Source organism: Maylandia zebra, linkage group LG7 (assembly GCF_041146795.1).
Source record: "Maylandia zebra isolate NMK-2024a linkage group LG7, Mzebra_GT3a, whole genome shotgun sequence".
NCBI lineage: Eukaryota > Metazoa > Chordata > Actinopteri > Cichliformes > Cichlidae > Maylandia > Maylandia zebra.
In genome coordinates this window covers 49651359-49674900 of record NC_135173.1, presented here as the reverse complement: position 1 = coordinate 49674900, position 23542 = coordinate 49651359, and the positions used below count along the sequence as shown (strand labels likewise).

At 38.9% G+C, this 23542-nt stretch overlaps 1 protein-coding gene across 1 annotated transcript in view; it reads right to left on the bottom strand.

Annotated features, from left to right (window-relative positions):
- shc3 (SHC (Src homology 2 domain containing) transforming protein 3) overlaps window positions 1–23542 on the bottom strand; it is a 30656-nt gene that overhangs the window by 1414 nt on the left and 5700 nt on the right. Inside the window, exons 2-12 of the mRNA XM_004549620.3 lie at window positions 15754–17107; window positions 11412–11482; window positions 7825–7888; window positions 6561–6680; window positions 5026–5079; window positions 4687–4738; window positions 4479–4608; window positions 4200–4347; window positions 2683–2767; window positions 2404–2595; window positions 11–330 (exon numbers count right to left, since the gene is read on the bottom strand). Coding sequence (XP_004549677.3) covers window positions 11–330; window positions 2404–2595; window positions 2683–2767; window positions 4200–4347; window positions 4479–4608; window positions 4687–4738; window positions 5026–5079; window positions 6561–6680; window positions 7825–7888; window positions 11412–11482; window positions 15754–16368 — 1851 coding nt within the window. The 5' untranslated portion in view covers window positions 16369–17107. The remainder of the gene's footprint in view (window positions 1–10; window positions 331–2403; window positions 2596–2682; window positions 2768–4199; window positions 4348–4478; window positions 4609–4686; window positions 4739–5025; window positions 5080–6560; window positions 6681–7824; window positions 7889–11411; window positions 11483–15753; window positions 17108–23542) is intronic.

Sequence of the window (23542 nt, the reverse complement as noted above, 5' to 3'; positions counted from 1 at the left end):
CCCGTCTTACCGTGCCTTCAGGGTCCACCAGCAGCAGGTGTTTGGCAATTCCATTGTGCATGCCTGTCAGTACGTAGGACCCTGGGTTGGTAGTGCTCTTACGGACGAGAAAGTCCCCGTCATTTTTCAGAAGTTTTTCAGCATCGCGGCGACTCATTTTACCGTGGTACCACATTTGGCCCTCCAGCTCCTCCTGAGCCCGGAAGGCCAGAGAGCGCACAAGCAGAGGGCTCGAGTTGTCCACGGATGCTGCCTTGTGAAGACCGGATACCTGGGACTGGGCCTGTCCCTGAGACTGGGACTGGGACTGGATTGCATCTTCGAAGGGCTCTGGCACGATGAGGACAGTGCCAAAAGGTGAGTTAAGAGAGGAAAAGTAGGTAGAGGAAATTAAAAATTGAAATCAGCATAACTATCAAATAGACAAAAACGGAATCTAAATGTGTTTCTTCCTTTTGACTTTGACAAATCAAATGTTGATTTTGTCAATAACTGCAATATATGAGCTTCATTTTTCTAAATTCAGAGTTCAACAGAGTTGATCCTCAAAATAGAAACACATACTGTATTCATTCCCCAAATATACTCCATCCGCCGTGCTGTGATAAAATATTTGTCCCCTTCTTGAGCTTTTGGTTTTTTGCATATTGTGTATATTATCATATAAAGATAACACACGTAAATCCAAACTGCAGTTTTTAAACAATGATTTTATTTATTGAGGGGATAAAACTATCTAAGCCTACCTGGTCTATTTGAATAACTGTTAAATCATGAATTAACTACATGAATTTCACTAGCCATCCTCAGGTCTGATTATTGAGAAATCAATTAAATAGAACCTGCCTGACAAAGTGTAGGTAGCGAAACAATCTCAAAAAGCACCATATCATGATCTAAAGAACCAGCTGAGACACAAAGTCTTTAAAATCTAGCTAGAAAGCCATTTCTAAGGCTTTGGTAGGCTTTGGTACTCCAGCAATTCACAGTGAGAGCCATTAGCCACAAATGACTCAAAAATGTTAATGAAGGTTTTGGAGTGAAAATCCAGACATAAATTTGATTGGGATGCTGACCGTACACAGGGTGCTCATACTCAAAAATTCTCCAGTGTGACTGATTTCAAACAATTCTGCAGAGGCCACAATTCCTCCACAGTGACGTAATATACTCATTGCCTGTTATCACAAACAACTGATTGCAGTTCTTGCTGCCAAGAGTGGCACAACCAGTTATTAGGTTTAGGGGGCAGTTTTTCCACACAGGCCCAGGTAGGTTTGGATACCATTGTATTAATAAAAGAAATCCTCACTTTGAAACTGCATTTTTTGCATTTACTTTATTTATCTTTGCCTAGTGTTAAATTGGTTTGATGATCTGAAACATTTAAATGTGACAAATATACTAAACATCCCCTGAATGTGCCTGTACTGTTTCCCATAGCATGTAAACTGATGTGATGATATGCTGATGACACTGTTTTGTGTCTGATGGTTTGAAAGGTGTCCTAAGCCAGGGTCACAGAGAGAGGGCTGCTGGACTGTCAGCTGCCTACAAAGGTATCAACCTATAACTTAACCAATCAGAGTCAGTCAGTCATTTGTTGTGATGATGAGGAGCAGCTCAGAAACTGTACATATAATATTTATGAAATAGAATAGTAACAATGTATATATTTTTTCAGCTATTTTTTAGTTTTTGTTGTGTTTTTACTTGTTATATTGTTATCTGTTGGCCCTCTTGACCAGGTCTCTATTGGAAAATAGATTTTAATCTCAATGACTTTTACCTGGATAAAAAAAAAAGGTAACAATTAACATGAACTCACTAAAATGTGATTAACTGTTATAGAACTACAGTAGGTGGACATTGAAGCCTGAATTTAAAAATTTCCAAAAGAAACATTCACATTTAAATTGCACAGCTCATGCTTTACATGTAATTTGTGTCATGGTTTCTTCATGTGTATGCCTTTGATCTTCCATGTGTATTAATAGCAACGCTAAAGCTGAAGTTAGAAGGAGGAAGGGGACAACCACACACTGCCATTATCACAGTCGTCCTTTTGTCTTCATACTGACATGATGTTATTATGACGCCGAGCTTAAGTCACTGAGAAACAAAATCTGGGAAACCTCTATAATTACGAACTCTGATTCTAGTCGTCTTACAGTATTATTCTGAAGGAAGCCAACAGATACTATTCAGCTTCTTTCTACTGCTTTATCATACAAGCATTAAATTATATTTTCATCAAAGTCATGAAAGATAAAAAGTGAAAATAAATAAAAATGTACTGGCAAATGTTAAACTATGTTTACCATAAAAATAAATCAGACAGTACTTCCATATCCAATATCTGAATACGAACTGACTTTTTAATACAAGGTAACGAAGTCTTACTCATATCAAACAGGTCCTTCTGTGGGCTCTCTTTGGCTGCAGCTGCCATGCCCTTTGTCACATTTTCAGCCTCTGCCTGGAGAGCTGCGAGCACCTGGGCATCGATCTGCTGGGTGTTCACATAGGTGGGCATTTCTTCTGCATTTGGTGCTTGACCTTTAGTCTCTGGGAGTCCACTTATATCAAATGATCCTAGAGATTTGAAAAAAACAATCATTTATACTTTTGGAGGCATAAAATGTTGCAGAACTGAATATCTTGCATAGTGGATGTACTTACCCTGTTGCATGAAGAAAGTCTTTCTTTCATCTCCCCAGCTTTGCCGCCCTTGGTAATATGTCTGATCGACAGATCCTGTACCCATCTAATGACATGCAGAAAAACACTGGATATTTAAGATTATTTTGAAATAAATGATGATGTGTTGATAAGGTTTAAGACTATTTTAAGTATTGTTTACTTTTTATATATACTCACTGGACACTGTATTAGCCACACCTGCTGAATCGCTTGTTGACGCAAATGTCTAATCAGCCAATCACATGGCAGCAACTCAATACATTTAGGCATGCAAACATGGTCCAGGAGATCTCCTGAAGTTCAAACTGAGCATCAGAATGGGGAAGAAAGGTGATTTAATCGACTCAGAACATGGCACAGTAGTTGGTGTCAATCAGGTTAGTCTGAGTCTTTTAGAATCTGCTGGTCTACTGGGATTTTCCCACAAAAACATGTCTAGTGTTTACAGAGAAAAGTCCAAAAACAAAAGGAAATATCCAGCGAGCAGCAGTTACTCAGGATTAAATTCCTTGTTGATGTCAGAGGTCAGAGGAGAATGCCCAGACTGCCTCGGGTTTATATAAAGGCAACAGTAACACTCATTATAGCCAAGGTAGGCAGAAGAGCATCTAGCAGCAGAAGACCACACTGGTGGACACTCCTGTGAACTAAAAACAGGAAGTCGAAGCTACAGTGGTGTTGGTGGGGATGTTGGGGATATTTTTATCCAAATTTTGGGCCGTTAATACCAAAAACTACTCATTCTGCTTGAGTGTTATTGCTGACCACGTTTATACCCACAGTGTGCCCTCTTCTGATGGCTGCTTCCAGCAGGAAAATGCTCCATATCACAAAGCTCAATCGCAACTTGGTTTCTGGAATATGACATTAAGTTTACTTTTTTCAAATAAAGGCAAAAGGGGTTCAACCAAGTACTAGTAAGGTGTAACTAATGAAGTGACCAGTGAGTGTATATTCATGATTTCAGCAGGATCTCATTGGGCAAGTTTCCATTTAACTGAGATCTTGAAAAATGTCTAAATGGCACCCAGCAATTTAGGCTAAAATCAGACAACTGCTATGTGTAAACAAAATCACCAATGTAACTGCAGTGGGTCCAACAAGACTAAGTGTCCTGAGCATGACCATTAGAGCTGCCAGAATAAGCTTCCAAACTATTGGAGATTACAGTTTTTAAGACACCTTATAATTTAGAGGTATTATCATTAGGTACACTGACAATATAGAATACTGGAAACATGCTTAGAAAGGAATATGACAGGAATATAAAAGAGGTGAATCTCTGGTCATGGAGTGTGCATTGTGCCATAATCACAGAAACTGTCAAACAACATCAATGAAAAAAAGTGACACTATTTTGTATCATTTGAAAATATTGTTTATATCCTTCTGATTTCTTCCCCATATATCAGGACACAGGATGACACATTAAAAATAGCCAATCAATTTGTATACGTTTGTTTACACAAGAAACACAAAGTTAAACTAAGCTGTACCTGGCAACCATCTGCATTTTGATTGGTCAGCCTGGTGTCAATGAAGCCTCCAGGGGGAGGCATCTTCCCGGGGATGTTGTTATAGTAAGGGTGCTCTGCTGACTCCTCCTCTTCCTCCGTCCAAGGTAACTCCTCCATGTTTAATACCCTGAATGAACACTTCAGTCATGAAACTTAACACTGTACTGCATTGCTGTGCTGTATTTGATAAAATTATCACCTTCTATATTTTCTTGTGTTAGTGAACAGGTACTTTGTGATGCGCTGTTTTTATCTCACCTGTCATGTGTGGACGACAGCTTGCTTGAGGGACACTGCAGGTACTGCTGGAAGCGAAGGTCAAAGGCCTGGCCGATGGTACTGATGACGTTCTGGGCTAGTCCATCAGAGCACTCCAAGATGTGGCACGCTGACAAGAGTCACAGCAACACATTTTCATAAGCATGACGCTGCAAGTCTGCAGAGCGTTTAATCAATGAATGCTCACCTCTTCTGTTAACTGGGTCCTTTGCTACATAGGCAACATAATCTGTTGTATCCTGTAATGAATGATACATCTTGTAAAATACCACTGATATAATTAAAACTAATAAAATAAAACAAACAGAATTATAAAAATTAGAAAGATATAGTGTAGAATTTTATAATACATTCCATTAAAATAAAATATCTGATTGGCAGTGTAAAGCATGCCCGTACTTAAAACAGCACTTATAATTGTATTAAGATAATTTTTAAACATCTTTAACAAAATGTAGTGTTTTTAAAGTCAAATTTCAAGTATTTTTTTAAAAATTATATCCTATTCTGTTATTTGAGTACTTACAGGGTCTCCACCTGATGCAAAGGAAATGGACTGCATGTGATGGTTGGCTATAATCTGTCAAGAAGAAAATACAGTGCATACGTGTTATCACATGGTAATGCATACATACAAGCATACATGAAGTCACTATGTTCTCATGTGTACTGATGAAATGATAAAATTTGAATTTCACCATCTGTTCTTTTATAAAAATAATTCTTTAAAAGCTGCCCTTCATCCCCTTAAAACTTCTTAGCAGTAAAACTAAAATATGCTCCTATCTTTCGTTCACTTGTTAGGTGAATGTTAGAATCACTATACCATGGAGCCATTCCAGTGAAAATGCTAAATAAAATAAAAATAAAATGCAGTTATTTCTGAGGTTTCAAGCATGTTTCACAACGTGCCAGTGTCGGGTTTTTTTTGGTCTTTACACCAGCTGTTTCCAAGTTCATTAAGGTGTCGGTAACTTTAGCCCTCTTTCCACTGTGTTCAGCCAGTTGAAACAGCTGTTTGTTCAAATACCCGGAGAGAACCTGAGTTTCATGGCATTGCAGTCTGAATCATGACATGTGTAAAATGTGTTATTGTACAGGTATTTCCTTGGAAATATTCTAGGAACTGCTAAACTGCTATTTTAGACTCAATGCTGTGTTCTTGCCTGCAGATTTTTGTTTTTACTAAATCTCTGGATATTCTTTTAAATAGATTACATTGAACAGATTTATGCTGCAGCTAATTAACTGCAGTGTTGCCTAACAATAACTTGCCTTTTCCATATCGAACTCTCATAGTTTGATGTTTTTCGTTGGGTTTCTAAAGCTCATGCTTTATTCAAACTTCATTAAAAGTTGGTTTGTGGTTGCTTGGATCGGCTGTCCAGCAGCCTACAAACACCCGCTTGTTGCTAATTTTGCTAGCTTGTAGGTCTGGATTGTAAAAGACATCTTTCACATACATGTTCGTATTCATGAGGTGCAACAACAATACAATACAATACAATTCATTCTCCTAAATATTTATCGTAGGTGAACTACATGGCCACGCAACAATTCAAGGGGAACTCCAACATGCCATTGCTTCACATGGCTTCGGCTTTTAGTTTGTTTTTAGTTTTAGTTTTCTGTGGTTGTCTATACTTCTATTTCCTTTTGTACCAGGGTGTATTAGGATCTTGCTTTTTCCTATCAGAAACTACAAACAATCAAATCAAAGATTAGAGGGGTGTTCTAGCATTTAAGGGAAACTGCAACATAATTTGTAGCCTTGTAGCTATATTAGGTGTTAGGTGGATCAATCACTCCCCTCAAAGTTGGAATAACTATAACTAGGTACATGGCCAGGGATTATACTGCCTTGACTTTTATTGGTCTCTGGTTGTCACATTCCTGCTAGTCTCTTCCTGTCTGTTTGCCTCTTAAACTCTAAAACTCTTAAAAAAACAAAACAACTCACTTCCTTGATGTAATTGTCTTAAGCAGCAGTTTTAATATTGGTAGTAGTATTATGTATTTCTACTACATGTTCTGTAATTGTTAACAAAGATCCCGACTGACCTGTTTGCAGTCAGGGGTCATCAGGTTGAGGCTACTTGTGGAGATGTTGAGGTTGATGGACATGCCGGCAAACTGCAGATTGCTCTTCCCCAAAATACTGGACAGAGCTTTGGATGGTGGCTGTAAGGATCAGACACAATAAGACACAAATAAAACAAAACTGATTTAGCCTAGAATAGAGACTTGGAAGGTAACAAAATCAGAAGACGAGCACCTTAGAAGTTCCCCAACAAACATGAAGGCTCTGGAATTGTTTGCATCCTGGTACTTTTTTAAACCTCTACTAGTTTCCTTTGGGCAGTTTCCACTGTTTCTGCAAAGGTGCACTAACCAGCTGCTGGCTTTTTCTCTTAAACATAAAACAGTTCCTTTACATAGTTCACTGATGCATAACTGAAGTGCAACTGCATAAAATCTGTGGTAACATGATTGTTGCAAACACACAAACATGTGCTCTCCTCCTGCACGGAAATCCAGGCAGATGTTTTGTCAGTAAGAAAGACAAACAGGACTGTAAAGTGTTGGACAGGATATGTCCGATAAAGGTAGGATTCAAAGAAGCCAGAAAAAATAGTCAAAACCCATTCAAAATTCTCAGCGTGAAGCTGATGTCACAAGCGTGTGTCTGTCACACAGCCAAACCAGCAGCACCTTATACCATACATCGATTCTAAGAGGAAGAAAAACTAGCCTGCTTGGATTTTGTGTTATGTACTCTTCCCTGACATTTGAACAAGCTCTAGAGAGGAGAGCAATGCTTCATTTCACACCCCACATTAAGACACAGATCCTCACAGGCTGTGGACGCACACACAGAATACAGACGGTCATATACATGCGCACCCACACACACACTAGCTTGGCGTCCTAATCACAGATATTGTGCGCTACATGAGTCACTAAGCACTGTGTGCGGTGTGCAGTGCATCGTGGGCTGGAGCTACACCCACGCACACAGTCCCATACCTCTTCATCTCTCCCTCTTCTCTCCTCAGCCTCTCTCTTCTCTAATCTCCCCCTCTCTCCCTCTTTATTTTCCCTCTCTTTTTATATAAACCAAGGAAGGAAAGGAAACATAGAGATGGGACGCTATATATAGAATGTGCATGGGTAAATTAATATGTAATGCCATTTCCTATTTTTCCAGCTACTATATATCTTACTAACATTCAGGTCTCATGGAGTGGGCATTACTTTTCCAGTGATTATGCCATTCTTTTATCCTTCTTCCCTCCCTCCCATTCTGTACATCCATGCAAGCTACCTTTCTCTTCCGCAGAGCTCCTTTGGTCCCTGGAACAGCCTCACACACCAGGCTGATGGCTTCCCTAGAAGGAGGGCAAGAAGAAGATGAACTTGTAATTTTGATTGTATTTGCAGTAACTAATCATCCCAATCATACACAAGAAACGTATTCTGTAACTTGGTACTAAACCTCTTCACACAAACATGCCTACAGTGATGATGTTAGTGCAGTAATCTTCAGCAAGTTCGACATATTTGTCATTTCTTTAAATTTTAGTCTAGCATGCTTATAAATGATTATTGGCACGCAACACAAGGTCCAGCGGAGGTTGATGGAAACTTGGTTTTTTTATTCAGATCTACAAAATAGTTTTTCTAGTTTCCAAAACCACAACATCAACCTTGTGGCAGTGCACTGAAAATTTGAACCTCCCGGGAGCAGTAGGTGACACATCAACAAAGTTGGCATGATTCATCCTCTGGGAACCTGAATGTGTGCATAAAGTTTAATGACAGCTCTTCCAATTCTTTCAACCAACCCCGTCATCCGAAAAGCTGTGCAACCAGCTTGGCTTATGATTGGGATGGGCATCCCATGATGCTTATGGCTAAGGCACAGATGGCATGCCTGCATGGCATGATCATTGTTTGATTTTCAGGGGGACCTTTGCTGCAGGTCATATGCTTCAGTGTCCATTAGTTCCTTTCTATCTCTATGCAAACTGTTTTGAAAGGCAAATTGTTAATAATGAAAACAGTCAGCTATCATAATATATATATATTCTTTCTTCTAAGACCAACATGAGGTTCACATGTTTGAGTTCCCCTAACTTTCATAATGCCCCAAGGATACAAACTCCCAAAGTCCCTTTCATGTAGTACCATCAACATTTTAATTAGTCCACTACTTTGTTCTATGATAAAATGTTTTAAAATGGAAACATAAACTGAGCGCCTCAACTATGCTTTGAGCTTCGTTTTAATTTGTTAGCATGCTAACGTGCTAAGTCAAAATGATAAATATAATAAATATAAGGTGAACAGAACTGTTAGCATGAGCGTGAGCTTTGTTTTGGAAGTTACTGATACTGATGCTCCTCACTCAGTTTTTGAAAGTTTGACCAAAAAACTACAGATAATTACATTTTGATAAAATGACTTTGGCTCATAGAGATTTAAATAAAACAAACAAACAAACAAACAAAACAAAACCCAGCATTGCAGTGTTTTGTTTTGCACAATAGGATATATTACAAATACTCTTGAAATGCATTGAAGGGAAATCTGAACACGTCTCTCTCTGTATGTCTTTTTTTGCCATGCCTCTCCATATTAGAGAGAAACATAAGCACACAAACACACAGTGGCAGAGAGAAGGAGAGAAAGCCTGCTACTCTGTGTTAGCTAATGTTACCAACTTCAGGAAGTCAAGCAGAAAAGTAGACATGACACGAACCGATTCGCCCGCCGCCCTTTGCCTCACTGCACATCGGTCAAGGATTTCAGAGGCAGAAAATTCCATGCAAACAAAATGTGCATCCTAAATGTACTCTAAAGTCATATAACCTTAAAATGTTACATTTTTAAATGTACCATTTTCTTCATGCAAGTTTCATTGTGCAGGCATGTAAGGCATGGTAGAAGGTGAACATTTTGTTCAAATATTGTTTAATACAAAATTGGCTTAATACAAAAAAATCAATGCATCTATTAGTGAGAAGTTTAATGATGTAATACATTTGGCCACAAGCAATTATATTTTTCTAGATACTGACAGCAAATGTTTGGATGCATTTTTTTTTTCAATGAGTTTGACAGTTGAAATGAATATACAAAATATTTTGTTAATAGTGACTAATCTCTTATTGTCCTATGATTGTTATGTTATGCTATGTTATTTCTTAGAAACCAAACTGGTAAAAAAAAAAAAAAATCACATTAAAGGTTCAGTAATAATTGCTATCTAAGTTAGTCACTTGTATGTAATTCCTACCAACAGATGTAAGAAAGAGCAGTTTTATTAACCTCAGCATGTGAGGGTGCTTATTTCAGCACTCTTTCATCGGTTGGATCATAAAATGTATTTCTCTACTTTTCTTATGTGTTTGTAAATTGGTTCACTTTTCAGAAACCAGATGTTGCACTTACACTTTCACAGTATTCTTTATATTCAACATACGGTTATAGCATCATTTTTCATTTTTTTAAAATTGTTAATTTCTTTATTTATTTAATTATTATGAATTTATTATTTTTATCATACAGCACAAAATGTCAATTCAATAACAATGACATAAAAATTAGGATTGTGAAATATCATTTTAGGTCTGGTGTCATATGAATACTGGTGCTGAAACCACATCTTCAATACTATCTGACAATGAAAATATGCAAATACTGCTGATGTGGATAAAACCTGGGCCTGCTATAAATCATCAAAGTAAAAAAGTAACTGATAAAAAATAAAGATATGGCATTTTATTGTTAATATTTTCTTCTATTCTGTCACGGTTTGCCGGGGCAAGCCGTGTGGAATTATTTAGGACCAGGACGCGGCAGCTATGGTGCAGGTGAGTATTTATTAACGAGGGAAATACAAACAGCAAAGGCACTGGGAACATGAAACTGGAACCTAAACTGGGTAAAACTAACAAAACAAACCAGAAACGAAGATGCAGGGAGGTCCGGGGAAATACACATGGAGAGATGCAGGGAGACCGAGGGGAAACAACACAGACGAACCAGCAACTAACAGAGGCAGACACGAGGTTAAAGTACACAGAAGGATAACGAGGGGATGAGACACAAAAGGAGGGCACAGCTGGGAGTAATCCGACCTGACGAGACAGGGGAAAAGTATACTGAACACACTGAGAACAGACACGGACCTTCAAAGTAAAACAGGAAACATACACGTAATGACATAACACACCAACTTAACACAGACTGGGGGACACAGAACATAGGAACATGAACCATGAAACAGAAGAGTACAAACACCCAAGGTAAACCACAGAATGATAATAAACTAAACATAAACACGGAGTCACAGACTCCGGACCATGACATATTCTATCTTTTTGTTCTTGTTTTGTTTTGTTTTTACAGTAAATTTACAGGAAAAAGTTACTACAGTGGCATTTCTTTGCTGCACTTATTTTTCTTAAGACGTACTTAAATGTGTTTAACTAAAAGTGTTTTTTTTAACCTTGTTTTATTTAGATTGAACATGTTTGACACCACAGCTGGGATAGGCCCCAGCGCCACCCGTGACCCTGAAAAGGACAAGAGGAAGCGAATGAAGGGATGGATGTTTGACACCCCCACATCCTTTTGCCATTGATGTGTTTCAGTTGTTTATTAGAAATAAAGTAATGGATTTAAATAGTTTTAAATGTGGAAATTGTTCATTGCTGAACAATTTGTGTGTGTGTGTGTGTGTGTGTGTGTGTGTGTGTGTGTGTGTGTGTGTGTGTGTGTGTGTGTGTGTGTGTGTGTGTGTGGCTGTTTAAGTATTTTATCAAATTAAAAACTCTCATCATAAGCAAGAATCCATTTAATTTCAACTTGTCTTGTCCTTGAAGAAATATAAATGTGTGAACATACCTTGTTATTTGTGACCTTGTAGTGAAATCCAGGGATCTCATCGACCTCAGGACTTCTATACAGCCCAGATACTGCAAAGTAAGAATGAAAACCCTGTGTGAAATAAACAAAGACTACACATCATTATGCACAAAACAAATCTTTGTGTTACCTTTCAAGGCCTAAAAAAAAAAAAAAAAAATTACTGCAGTCTTTAAGAGCATACAAAATCACCACACACACAAGTTTTGACACAAGGGGCTTGTTCTAGAAAGGAAAGAAATGGACCCATTGTTTAACATCAGGCATGATACAGTTATTAAAACTTGTGACGCATGCATGACTTTCAAAAGCAGCGGGGCCATTTAAGTCAAGTTATTGTTACCTACTCTGAAAAAAAAACTATATTAAGTTTGAGATGAAGAGATTGTATTTGTTTGGAAAGGAAATAAAATATTGAGTTTCTCTAACTTTTTAAACGCTCACTTGCCAGTTCAATAGCTATATCTTGCTAACTCCTGGTAGGACCACCTTTTGGTCTCAGAACTGTCTTAATTCTTTGAGGAATAGACTCAGTGAGGGGCTGAAAACATTCCTCAGAGGTGGCAGGAGGCTATTCCAGCAATCATAGAGTGAGAGGCAGGGTACACCCTGGACACGTCACCAATCTGTCGCTGTACTCCATCTAAATATTGCAGCAGAAACAGAGACAAAAGTTTCCCAATCTTCTGTTGTCCGATTTTAATGTCAGTGTTAACTGTAGCCTCAGTTATTTGTTATTAACTGACAGCTGTGGCACCAGTGTGGTCTTCTGCTATTCAGATATGCTCTTCTGCATACTTTGGCTGTAACAAAGGGTTATTTGAGTTATTGTTGCCTCCCTCTCAGCTCACAGCAGTTACAACACTTTCCTCTGACATCTGACATTAACAAGGCATTTTCACCAAACAACTGCTGCTCATTTGATATATAAACCCTAGAGATGGTGATGTGGAAATATCCCAGTAGATCAGCAGTTTCTCAAATACTCAGACCAGCCTGTCTCACGCTAACCACCATGCCACATTCAAAGTCACTTAAATCGCCTTTCTTTATGATTCTGATGCTCGGTTTGAACTTCAGCAGGTCTCTTGGACCATGTCTAGATGCCTAAATGCGTGATTATATAGGACAAAAAGTTAAACAGGTGTACCCAAAAAAGTAGCTAGCTAGTATTTATGTAGTATAATTAAAGATAATGGTGAAATCTGAGATCCTTTTTGAACAAAACAAATTAAAATAATTATTTTTCAATGTATGCTTTTGTAAAAAAAGAGCTGCAGGAAGACCGACACCCAAATTACAACAACAGTTTGTTTCATGACCAAGCAGATGGTTTTCTAGTTAAAAATAAAAGCATCCAGCCATAGAAGAAGTTTACAAAGTTAAATTTAATGAAGCCAAAGTTGATGCTAACTTAGAAATAAAACAAGTCAAGGTTTATTCACCATTAAAAGTTTCCTTTTAAATAATCAAATCATTTCCAGAACCAGACTGCAACAGCTCATGCACAGGCCAGGAACATTTGGTGCTGATGAGTTCCATCACTTTTAAAATCATATTTTGAATTTCTCTGTAAACAAAACAGACTTCCAGACACATCAGTGTTTCCACTCTGGCCTTTAAAAAGAGCCAGTTCAAGAAACTAACTTGTTACAATCATAAATTTCCTTTTATAACTCTGTGTCTTTCTGCTCAGCATTTTGCGCTCAAACAAAAATATTATTTTGTCAACGTGACATTCTCAAATTGCCTATGTTCTCTATTTTTATAAGGGTGTGTTTGAAGTGCGTGCTTTAGCAGGGCCAAAAATACATCAAGCACTTCTAAAATTAGCAGAGCTCTATTCTGAGCTCACGCAGGGTTTATATTCCCTTATGTTGTATAAGAACGCACATAACCAAAACTCTAAAACTGAATTTCGGATTAACTAGGTTTCCAAGTGATCTAGATTAAAAATAATAATAATAATACAAACTGTAATTAATTTCAAACATTTCTAAATATTTAAGTCATACTGTATATTGCATTGTCTAAACCTGCTTTTGCTACGGTGTTTATTGTGTGCATTATCTAAAAATTTCTTCTGTATGAAAAGTGTGAAAAATCCATTGGTTTGTGCTCACAAACACAAATTGCCCCAACTTTTCATGACAGCATGCACAATTTTTAAACTACTCTTTTAACATGAAGTATATTTAGTGTCTGCAGCATCTTTTTTCTTGAGACTCTTGGGAGGAATCGTCCTGACAACTGAACGCCCACCTTCAAGTGTGGCTTCTTTCCCCTATTTTAAAGGTGAAAATGTTTGTATATTTATGTTCAGAATCATGAAAAAAGGGAACATTTGTGTCCAAAAACAGGAATCGGTGGATAAAAAGTTTCAACTTTACACAGACTGCTTTGAGACTGTATTGCTTCTGTACAGTCTAGACAGGATAATCAGGTCCAGGAAATAATGCATGTGATCAATAAAAAAGAATAATTCATTGGTTGCAATTGAATTTAATAATCAAATAATCATGTAAGAATCGTTGGGGGGGTTTTAGGCAGTAAAACATTTATGGGATACAACTTTTGCAATGCGGCAATGTGGTCAGGAATAATAACATAATTTAATAAATATAAAGGACTGGATTTATGTTGATCAGGTGGCCAAGCACACGTTTGCCACATCAGCTTTGCAAACAATCGATACGTCAGTGTTATTTGGTTCTGAAATGCAAAGAAAGCAGATCTAAGAAATGTAGAAAGTGATCGGTTAATTACAGCTTTACTATTCTGTATTTCTTTTATTGTTTATGTGAACATATTATACAGTATAACCAATTCTATACATATTATTTTGTTAGTATTTGTCACATATTGCTCCTGTAAGTACAGTGGTAGGCTTGTGCTAGCCTTGAGTACTTGGAAGAAACGACAACTTGATTTTCATTAACTTGAAAAAGTCTACTTGCCTTCTTTTCAATCATTCGTGACCTGGATGACTCAGAACCTACACAGACAGTGCTTTGCATATAGCCTGAACTCTGACCTTCCTAAAAACACAATGAAATACTAGGAAAGACCCCTGTTAAATCTGCTACCAGAAAACCTTATCATATCTAATGTGCATTTCTTTTCTTTTTTTCTATTTTTTAAAAACACAACACTAGTACGAGATAAAAGTGAGAGTGTAAACAGCATCACTGTCAGTCAATGCCGCTTGGGGGTAATGGTGCGTGATGTGCGAGGAGTGACCACATGACGCTAATTAAAAGTGCTGTGAGCAGAACACCACGTTGAACTCAATACACACGGGACTGAAACCACAGGGAAAGCCGGGGGTGGAGGGTGAGCACAGGACAGACCCATTTCCCCTCTCACAGTGTGGCTGCTTTCAGCGGCATTGACTGGACAAATAAGTGCTCTCTGCCTTAATGCAGTTAATGGAATGTCACGCTGGTCACAGATACTGTAGGCTTTGTTTGGGCTAGCTGTAGTAGGTGTCATATGATGGCAATCGTAACTTGATTTGGAAGATAACACATTTCCCCTGGCAGTGATGGCCTCAATTTTCATTTTCTCCAAAAAGCTGCATTTCTCTTTGCACTGCAGTACAAGACAAGGCAGAAAAAAATAGCAAAATTATTCCTTTACTTCACCCAGTAAAAATGTTCTCCCCCCCCTTTCACACCTTAAAGAGCCAGGACTCTGCATCATCACTCCTTATGCTAGTGACTCATTGCCGGCATGATGACATTCGCAGCTCCTGTAGTTGTGCGCCAACTTGCTCACCTTTAAATGATGTACGATGGTTGGACAACAGTAACAGCAGCCAGTGATAAGTGTGTTAAGACGAGGATGCTCCGAATATTTTTTCCCATTCAACCCATTCACTGTTGGCAAGCTAAAGCAGCCACAGAGGTGCACAATGTACAGAAATAACTCATCACCATGGTTACAAAAGCATAACGTTGCCTCTCTGTATACATGAGACTGGCCAAAATATCGGAGAAATGTAAATGCTTACACAATGTTCACATTGATAATTACCGTTTTTGTTTTGCCATTATGAGCTTTTCCTCTACTTTTCCCCTTAATGGTGACCTTCTCCTTTTTTCCTGAATTATTCAGTGCCAGTTTTCCGGTTGCTGCTATTTCACCCAGCCTACATACACCCACTCAAGGGCATGTTGTGAGAAACTACATTATTCCCACCCCACCCACCCCCACTTGCAGGTAGCTAAAACTCGACTCATTCAAAGAAAAGAGAGAATGGGAAAATGACTGGGATGAACAAAGAACAAAACGAGTGAGGGGAAAGAGTGAGTCCACCAACCTTAACAATGTATGTGACTCCGGGACCAGAGATCTTCTCGTTTGAGTCTAGCCATCCTTTGGAGGGTTTGCTCACCAGTCCACCGCCTCCACCTGGATTCCAGTCCTCTCCGCTGGGCTGGTGCTCATCCAGCCTGCTCTTCTTGCTCATGCTGACAGATGGCTCCAGCTGTGAACAGGGGGTTGAATGGGAGGCCAAACTGCACAGAGAGACACCCGCACCAGAGGCTGCCGCTGCGCTGGGACTCGGGCAGCCTGAGCCTGATCCCCCACCCCCCTGCAGCTTTGACACAGCCAGGTCCTTAACGGCCGAGGGCAGACCCTTTATGCCGAGCAAGCTGCCGGAGTTGCTGAATTTCAGGCCGGACACCTTGTTGATGAGCGTACAGAGGGTGGTGCCTCCATCTTCCAGGTGGTCAGAGCCATGGCCGGTGGGGTTGCTGGAAGGAGCGGTGGCGGAGGAGGGCTGAACCTCAGTCGGGGGTGTGTAAGACGTCTCGGCTGCAGACTGGGGGGTGGCCGAGACCTTGGGGTTCATGGTCAGGCCGTGAAGAAGCTCATCGACGGATGTTACTGACTCATTTCTGAAGCGGTTGTATTTGGTACGGTGAAGCATACCCTTCTCTCTCTTTGCTCTCTCCCCTCTCTCCACCAACCAACACGCACAGCCTGCCTCGTTCACAAGCGTGCTGGCAGACGTGGCTGAGCGGTGCTGATTACCCTCTCCTGTAACATAGCAGCAACGGTAGGCAGCAAACGCCTTTTTAGCAATCACAGGCCACCTGACTGTAATTTTCTCTATTGAGGTTACAGTGGTGGTTGTGTTGAGCTGCTGCTGCTGCTGCTGCTGCTGTTGTCGCCAAAGTCCAATCTGCTCTCTGTAAAATCCAGAGCTGCAATCCAATCCGTCAGAGGAAAAATATACAGACACAATCCACGGAAACAACACTGAAGCAGAGGGAGGGGGGGAAAGGATGGAAAGGTCTCTAAAAGGCTTCCAGTGTTGTGGTGCAGCTTTTAGTTTCCAGCAGTGACGCTGCTGCTGATTCCTAGCTCAAAATCCAAAAAGTTAAGAACAGAAAAAGATCTGTGTTGTTGATGATCACGGACACTGCAAGGGAAGAGCAAATACCCTCTACTGACTGCTGCCTGCCTGCCGGCTCAGAGCTAAAGCATGACTCACTGATCTGAGAAAACCTTCTCAACAAAAGGCTTGCTGAACACTGCAAATCACTTCCTGTTGGAGGGAGAGGGAAAAAAAAACCTCCCACTTACAGCACACTAGAACCAATCAATTTTTATATTCCCCAGTCTCATATTCATTCTCCATAATTCTTTTCTTCTTATTTGTTTTTCTGTGAAAAGGAAATGAGGGATGAGAGGTAACTTGATTGTCTTAGTAACTTCGTGAAGTAATCATTCATATTTTGCTGGAATTTGCGTCTTGAACAGTGCCATAAAACTGACGACCTAATAAAAGTTTGATAAAAGGATGACACACCATAAACTAATCACTTAGATGACAGTAAATGAAGTGAAATATGTAATGAAAACATCCTTTCAATTCACAGCTAAATCGAAGCGCCTGTCAAAATCTTATGGCACAAAAATAAAATAGACATTTCTATTTAAAGAAAAATAAAGATTCACCTTAAAATGATGCAAAAGAAATCTTCATAAATCATCAAGAGAAGCAATATTGCAAAATTTTAGTATGATTGGAAATAGGTGAAACATTAATATATTGCCCATGTTCAAGTATAATTGCATATTGTGAGCAGACATCAGTCCTGGACCACTCACCAAAATCTACCACCAGTTATTTCCACAGCTATTTATATTCGAGCATCAATTATATATATAAAGACTAAAGCAATTTTACTTTTTTAAGCCTAAAAATGTTGACAATCTGCAATAGCAAACAGTTCAACAATGAAGCAGAAACAGATTCACAGCCACTCTAAAATACCCAGCAACTGGTCCAGGCTGAACTGCATGAATGATACGACTCAAACAAACACATTCTGAACGGCATGTTTCTCAGGCAGATAAGTCAATGAAATAGCCAGATGGATAAAAGGGGAAAAAAAGCTTCAGAGTCTCCTTAAAACCAACAGCAATGAAGCATCTTTGTCTCCCGGCAGCAGAAAGCACACATTCATATAAAATGTCCTCAAGAGCATCTAGCAACGGCGAAAGACTGACACTCATTCATAAGCAGCTTCCACTCTCACTGTGCTGCAGATTTCGCACTGCAGTCCCTCCCAATCCCTTTCCTGCCTGGCAAAAGGAAAAAAAAAAAAGAAGAAGAAGAAGACAGCACGTCTGCCTTCTCGCCTCAGAAACAAAGGCAAACACAGAAGCAGGGGGGAAAAAAGGAAAGCCCTCGCAAATCAAAAGTGACGGCAAAAAGACAAAGCAGAAACGGAGCAGTGGACAAGAGAAAAAAGGCATGCAGTTTTTAGTCTTTTATGTGAATGAAATAGCAGGCTGGCATACCAGTGTTTCTGTGAATGGAAGCAAGGCCTTTCTGCCTCTGCAAGGCAATCCCTAGGGATGGCATGGTCTTATCCAATGAGGAGCCAGCTGGATGACTCATTCAGAGGAGGCTAGCAGAATAGTGGAAGAGACCATTCCAGACACAGGTGTACATTCTGTTTTCTCTTAACTGTCCTTTAAAAAGCCTACGTGCATCATCAGACATGAGATGTTTGCATAATTAAATAAGATAGTGTTCTGTTAACAGAGTGGGAAACAAGAAAAAGGTACAGGACATGAAACAGGAGGAGTAAAGCCACCCCCGTGATTTTGATTGTCACCATTATCACCTTTTTCCCCTCTCTACATTCATGTGAACAGTTGCCACCTACACATTTAATTAGTAATTGACTTTAATATGTCTCTCACTCTCTCTCTCCCTATACATACACACACACACACACACACACACACACACACATGTGTATGTAATTATATACATACATATCTGAGGGCATTACAAATGCGCTACAACAACAAATATATTTAGAGCTAAAACTGGACATTTGTCACATGAAAATAAATAATTACCATCCATATATATTTTATTTGGGGTTTTATTAACTTGCAATATGACAATAGTATTTTTTTTTAAGTTAAAGTAACATACTTTTAAAAAAAAACTAGCAAAGGTCAAGCAGGGAAATATATCCACTGATCAATTTGCAGATATTACTGGTCATATGTGTGTGTGTATATATGGAACATAGGACAAACCAGCACCATGATCAAGCAGATTTTCCAAGAAAAACTTGCTTTTTGCTGCATGTTAATTTATAATTTTACATAAAGCATAAAATGGACTAAGCCTGGTTTCTCATGCTGTGTTACATGCATTAAATTGTTAACAATACACTAATAATACAATGCTCAAGAAATAAAGGGGGCATCGCAGGATAACACAAAGTCAGTGTCCAATTAAGAAGCATAAATCGTTATACATCCATTTCATCTGCTCATCAGTTGCAAATTACAACAACAACAAGACAACTCCCAAAAAGGGAATGTTTTTTCAGATAGTGACCATTACTCTCTCCTTATCACTGAGACTATACCTCCAGTCATTTCAGGTTGCATCATAGCACATCAAAACATGCTTTCACAAAAGTCTTGGCCGAGTCTCCTAGCACACTCTCAAAAGTAAAGAGAAGACATGAGGAGATGGGCCATTACATGAGGACACTGGGACCTGGCAGGACTCCGTGTGGCTGGTGTGAGGGCCTGACTTTAGCTCTTACATGGTAAACACATCAGAGGGTCACCCAGGCAACTGGAGACTGAAAGTGACCAGCTGTCGACTTCAAAGTTGATGCGCTTCATTGTGGACGTAGCTTAATCCACCCATCCTCTTACTGTTATCCAAGTCAGGTTCGTGTGGGCAGCTGGAGCCTATCCCAACTATTATAGGGCAAGAGATGGGGTGTGTCGTAGTGCAGGGAGAGAAACCTCCTACGGACAATTTAGAATCACCAATTAATCTAAAACCTGCTTGTTTCTGGACTGTGGGAGAAACCAAGAGAAAGCTGACAGCAGCACCAGCAGAACATGTAAACTCCACACAGAAAGGCTCCGGTCTGGATTCAAACCCTATAACTTCTTGCTTTGAGGTAACAGTAACAACGCCAATCACTGCACCACTCTGCAGCCCCTGCTTTTTAGAATATTTTTGTTTTCAAATTTTATGTGCAAGAAAACTATTGACATGCCGTCTCACAAAACACAGTTTTGAAACTATACTCTTAGTGCTATTGCTTCAACCTACGTGCATTGAGTAAGACAGCTGAACTGAGCTTAAAAGACATCGACTTGTGGGCTATAAAGTACTAGACGTAGTGTCCTGGAGTCCTGCACTGTAAATAGGTATCGGAGTTGTAGTTGAGCTAATGCAATATTTAAGATGATTCTCACTCAGCTTTCTGTGACGGTGGTTTTATTTCTGGGTTTCTGTCAACTTGAATTTACAACCTGTTACCTGAACTTGCTATTTTTTATTTAAAGTTAAGTTTCAGTTGTTGAGTGTTGTGTGCACAACTTTAATCTTCTGGGTTGATCTAACTTTTTTTTTTTTTTTTTTAAATCACATGTTACCAGTTGACATCATTAAATTAAACTGTCCCAACACTTCTCCTTTACCAGTGTGGTGTGCAGGAATGAACTATGATGGCTGGTCACGACAGGCGATTTTTGCCTATTGACCGACACTCAGCAGGAGTTTGGTGGTGCAGTATGGTGCTTGGCCTTCTCAGTATGATGCTTCCTGCCATATCAGGGGGCCATCTATGAACAGGTCACAGAGCACCTGATAAATAATAAATACCAGGTCTGACCTGGTATTATAAAAGCTTCTCTTTCAAGCTAAATAATGAGCTGACTGTGACATGTTAACATATGCAGCTGGCAAGCGTGCCTGAAAAATCTAATTTGACAGACTTTAACAAATAAATGGACACGGGTAAGAAAACCTGTGGTCACGGAAACAAACTATAATTTCTAGGTGGAATACTTGGACATGAACATAAAAAGAAGCCTGATGAATACTGGAAACACTTTTTTTGGTAACATAAGGCTAAGAGGCACTGGTTTAGCTCAGGTGGATCCAGGATGTTTGGCGTGAACGTGGCCTTACTACCACAGCGAAGGTACAGTTCCAACCATGAAGCTCACAGGTGGGAGTGTGATGACATGGACATGCGGGATTCCAAAAGGTGTTGGGGAGTTGTAAATATAAATGGAATCATGAGTACCTGTGGATACTAAAAAACAAACAAACAAACAAACAAAAAACACGGGTGGAAAGGAATCTTCTAACAAAATAAGAATCCAAACACATCACAAGACTTTCCATAGGACAAAAAGTGCTACCTCACCAAACTGTATGACTTGAATCCAGAAAAATAATGATAATAATAAAAACTTTAGAGAAGAAGGTAGAACAACAGATCCTTTTCTGTTTTTTACAGCTAAAAAATGCTTCTGTGGGATGGCAGAACTTCTTTCCAGAAACTGTGAGCAACATTAGTGTTCTCCATGCAAAAGAAGACTGGGTCTAAATTATAACATCGTGGCATATTAAATTATTGGGAAAAATAAAGAATTGGAGTAATGAAAGATATGCTGAGTGGCAAAAAACCCTGTTTGAAGTCATGTAAGTAATAGTTCACATGGGTGTACTGACTCCTGTTTCCTATTGTAATACAAGTGTTCAAATCCAAATCCAGATATTCGCCATTAAATGGATATAAAAATACTTTTGTAAGTAAGAACATTAATGCACATGTCACTTAATATCTGTCTCGTTCATTTTTCACAGGAAGGTTAAGATGGATAAGAAAGGAGACACATTTCTACCATGTCATTTTCCTGCCCTACATCCATCGTCCAATTCCGGGTCTATTTCTGACCATATTTCAATACCACTGTTGCCTATGGTTATACAATCATGTGTCTAAAAAACTCAATGAAACACAAAATGATGAATAGCAGAAGGGAAAAAAATATTGATAGCTTGGCTAAAGAGAGCAGAGTGATGTAAGAGTTTCCGATGTGGACAATAAAAGCCTTTAGAGCCGTTTTTCATAATCATGTCTGGGATATCGTTTGAGCTTTCTGTAAATGGTTCATTAAAAAGCATCGGAAGCACAAGAAGATCACAAGAGATCACAAGAGTATTCTGGGTTTCCTAAAGGATGTACTATAAATCAAGATTAATGCTTTAGCAAGCTATGTCACAGAAGTGGCTAGCTAAATCACTGTGGTAACTTACTTACCACATGTTTTGAAGCACTGTATAGAGTCGATGTTGGAAAAACACATTTTATATAGGCAGTTATCAAGTTGTACATGAGCTTTTCAAGTTCAAGCTGTGCAAACTGTGCATTGCATTGTAACTGGAATTTGCATGTATTCAGTTAGGGGCACAGAAAATGTATAGATGGTTTTATACTTGGTTCTAATCTGCTGCCAAGTCTGCCTTACACTGCTTGAATTGGAACTACTAGAACACAGACTAAAAAAATCAATCAGACCATTCAATCAATAAAATAAATTTCACTCTGAGCTGGCAGAGTCATTTCCATGACTCTGTTATTAAGCTATGAGGCAGTAACCTTTAATGTTTAAATGTATCCAGGTTAAAGTTTCAGAGCTCTAATGTGCAGCAGTCATGTAAGCTATCATCAATAGGTTAACATGCAGCTTGTCCTTTTTTTCAAAAGTGTTGCAATTTTTGTTATATTTTGTATACTTTTGTGGTCTTTATAGATTTTTATCATTATCATCTGATAATGACTCTGAATAGAGTGTGTACAGTCACAGGGATCATTTTGTCCAGAAGAAGAGTGTTTTTATTTCAGTGTGCAAAGATTCTGAAGCAGAAGGCCCAGCTTAACAGGGAAAGTTGATAACCACTGTAGTAATACCCCTTTCTCCAACTGGAGTTTAGGTTTTGTCAAGCCAGCTTATACAAAGCAAGTGTGGCTGTGTTGAATTTGCTTCATTAGTATACTCTTTAGGTCCTGAGTGTAACTAGTGGTTTGCACCTTTTTCATTGGTGAAGATTGTTGATTATGATAATTATACACCTATCTCCTCAAGAAAGTTCTTGACTTTGCTAGATGTTGTGAAGGGTTTTCCTTACCAAGGAATGTAAGAATACCAGGCTGTTGATTTGGCCACTCCAAAAGGTTTTGCTCTCTCTCTCTCTGATAGGTTTATTTTGGTTTTTTAAATCAACAGTGGCCTCCATCACTTGCATCACCAACTCTTTAATCCTCATACTGAGAATTTCAGTGCTACTAAATGCAACTTCATCACTTGGAATCAACAACAGAATCTGTTTAATTTATCAAGAAATAACAAGGGAACAAGGTGTACCTGGCCATGAAACTGCTTGTTGATCAACTTTCCAATTAATTTTGAGTCTCGAAAACAGAAGACTACAGTCATATGAAAAAGACTGTTTTCACAGGATTCACGGGAAGTACAACTGACCCATGATTCAGTAGCCTGTAGAAACAGCTTAAGCACCAATAACTTAGTAACAGTTTCCTGTATGACTTCTCACAGTGTTGTAGAGAAATTTCTGCCCCATGCTTCTGTGAGGACTAGAAATGTTGATTTACAAAACCTGTGCTAGCAAATGGTATGGGGACTGTAATTAATTTTAGATCGCTTTAATAGTTAATTGCATACTGAGCACTCAAAATAATATAAGTATAAAAGTTACAGATTCACATTTCATTTCTTTTATTTAT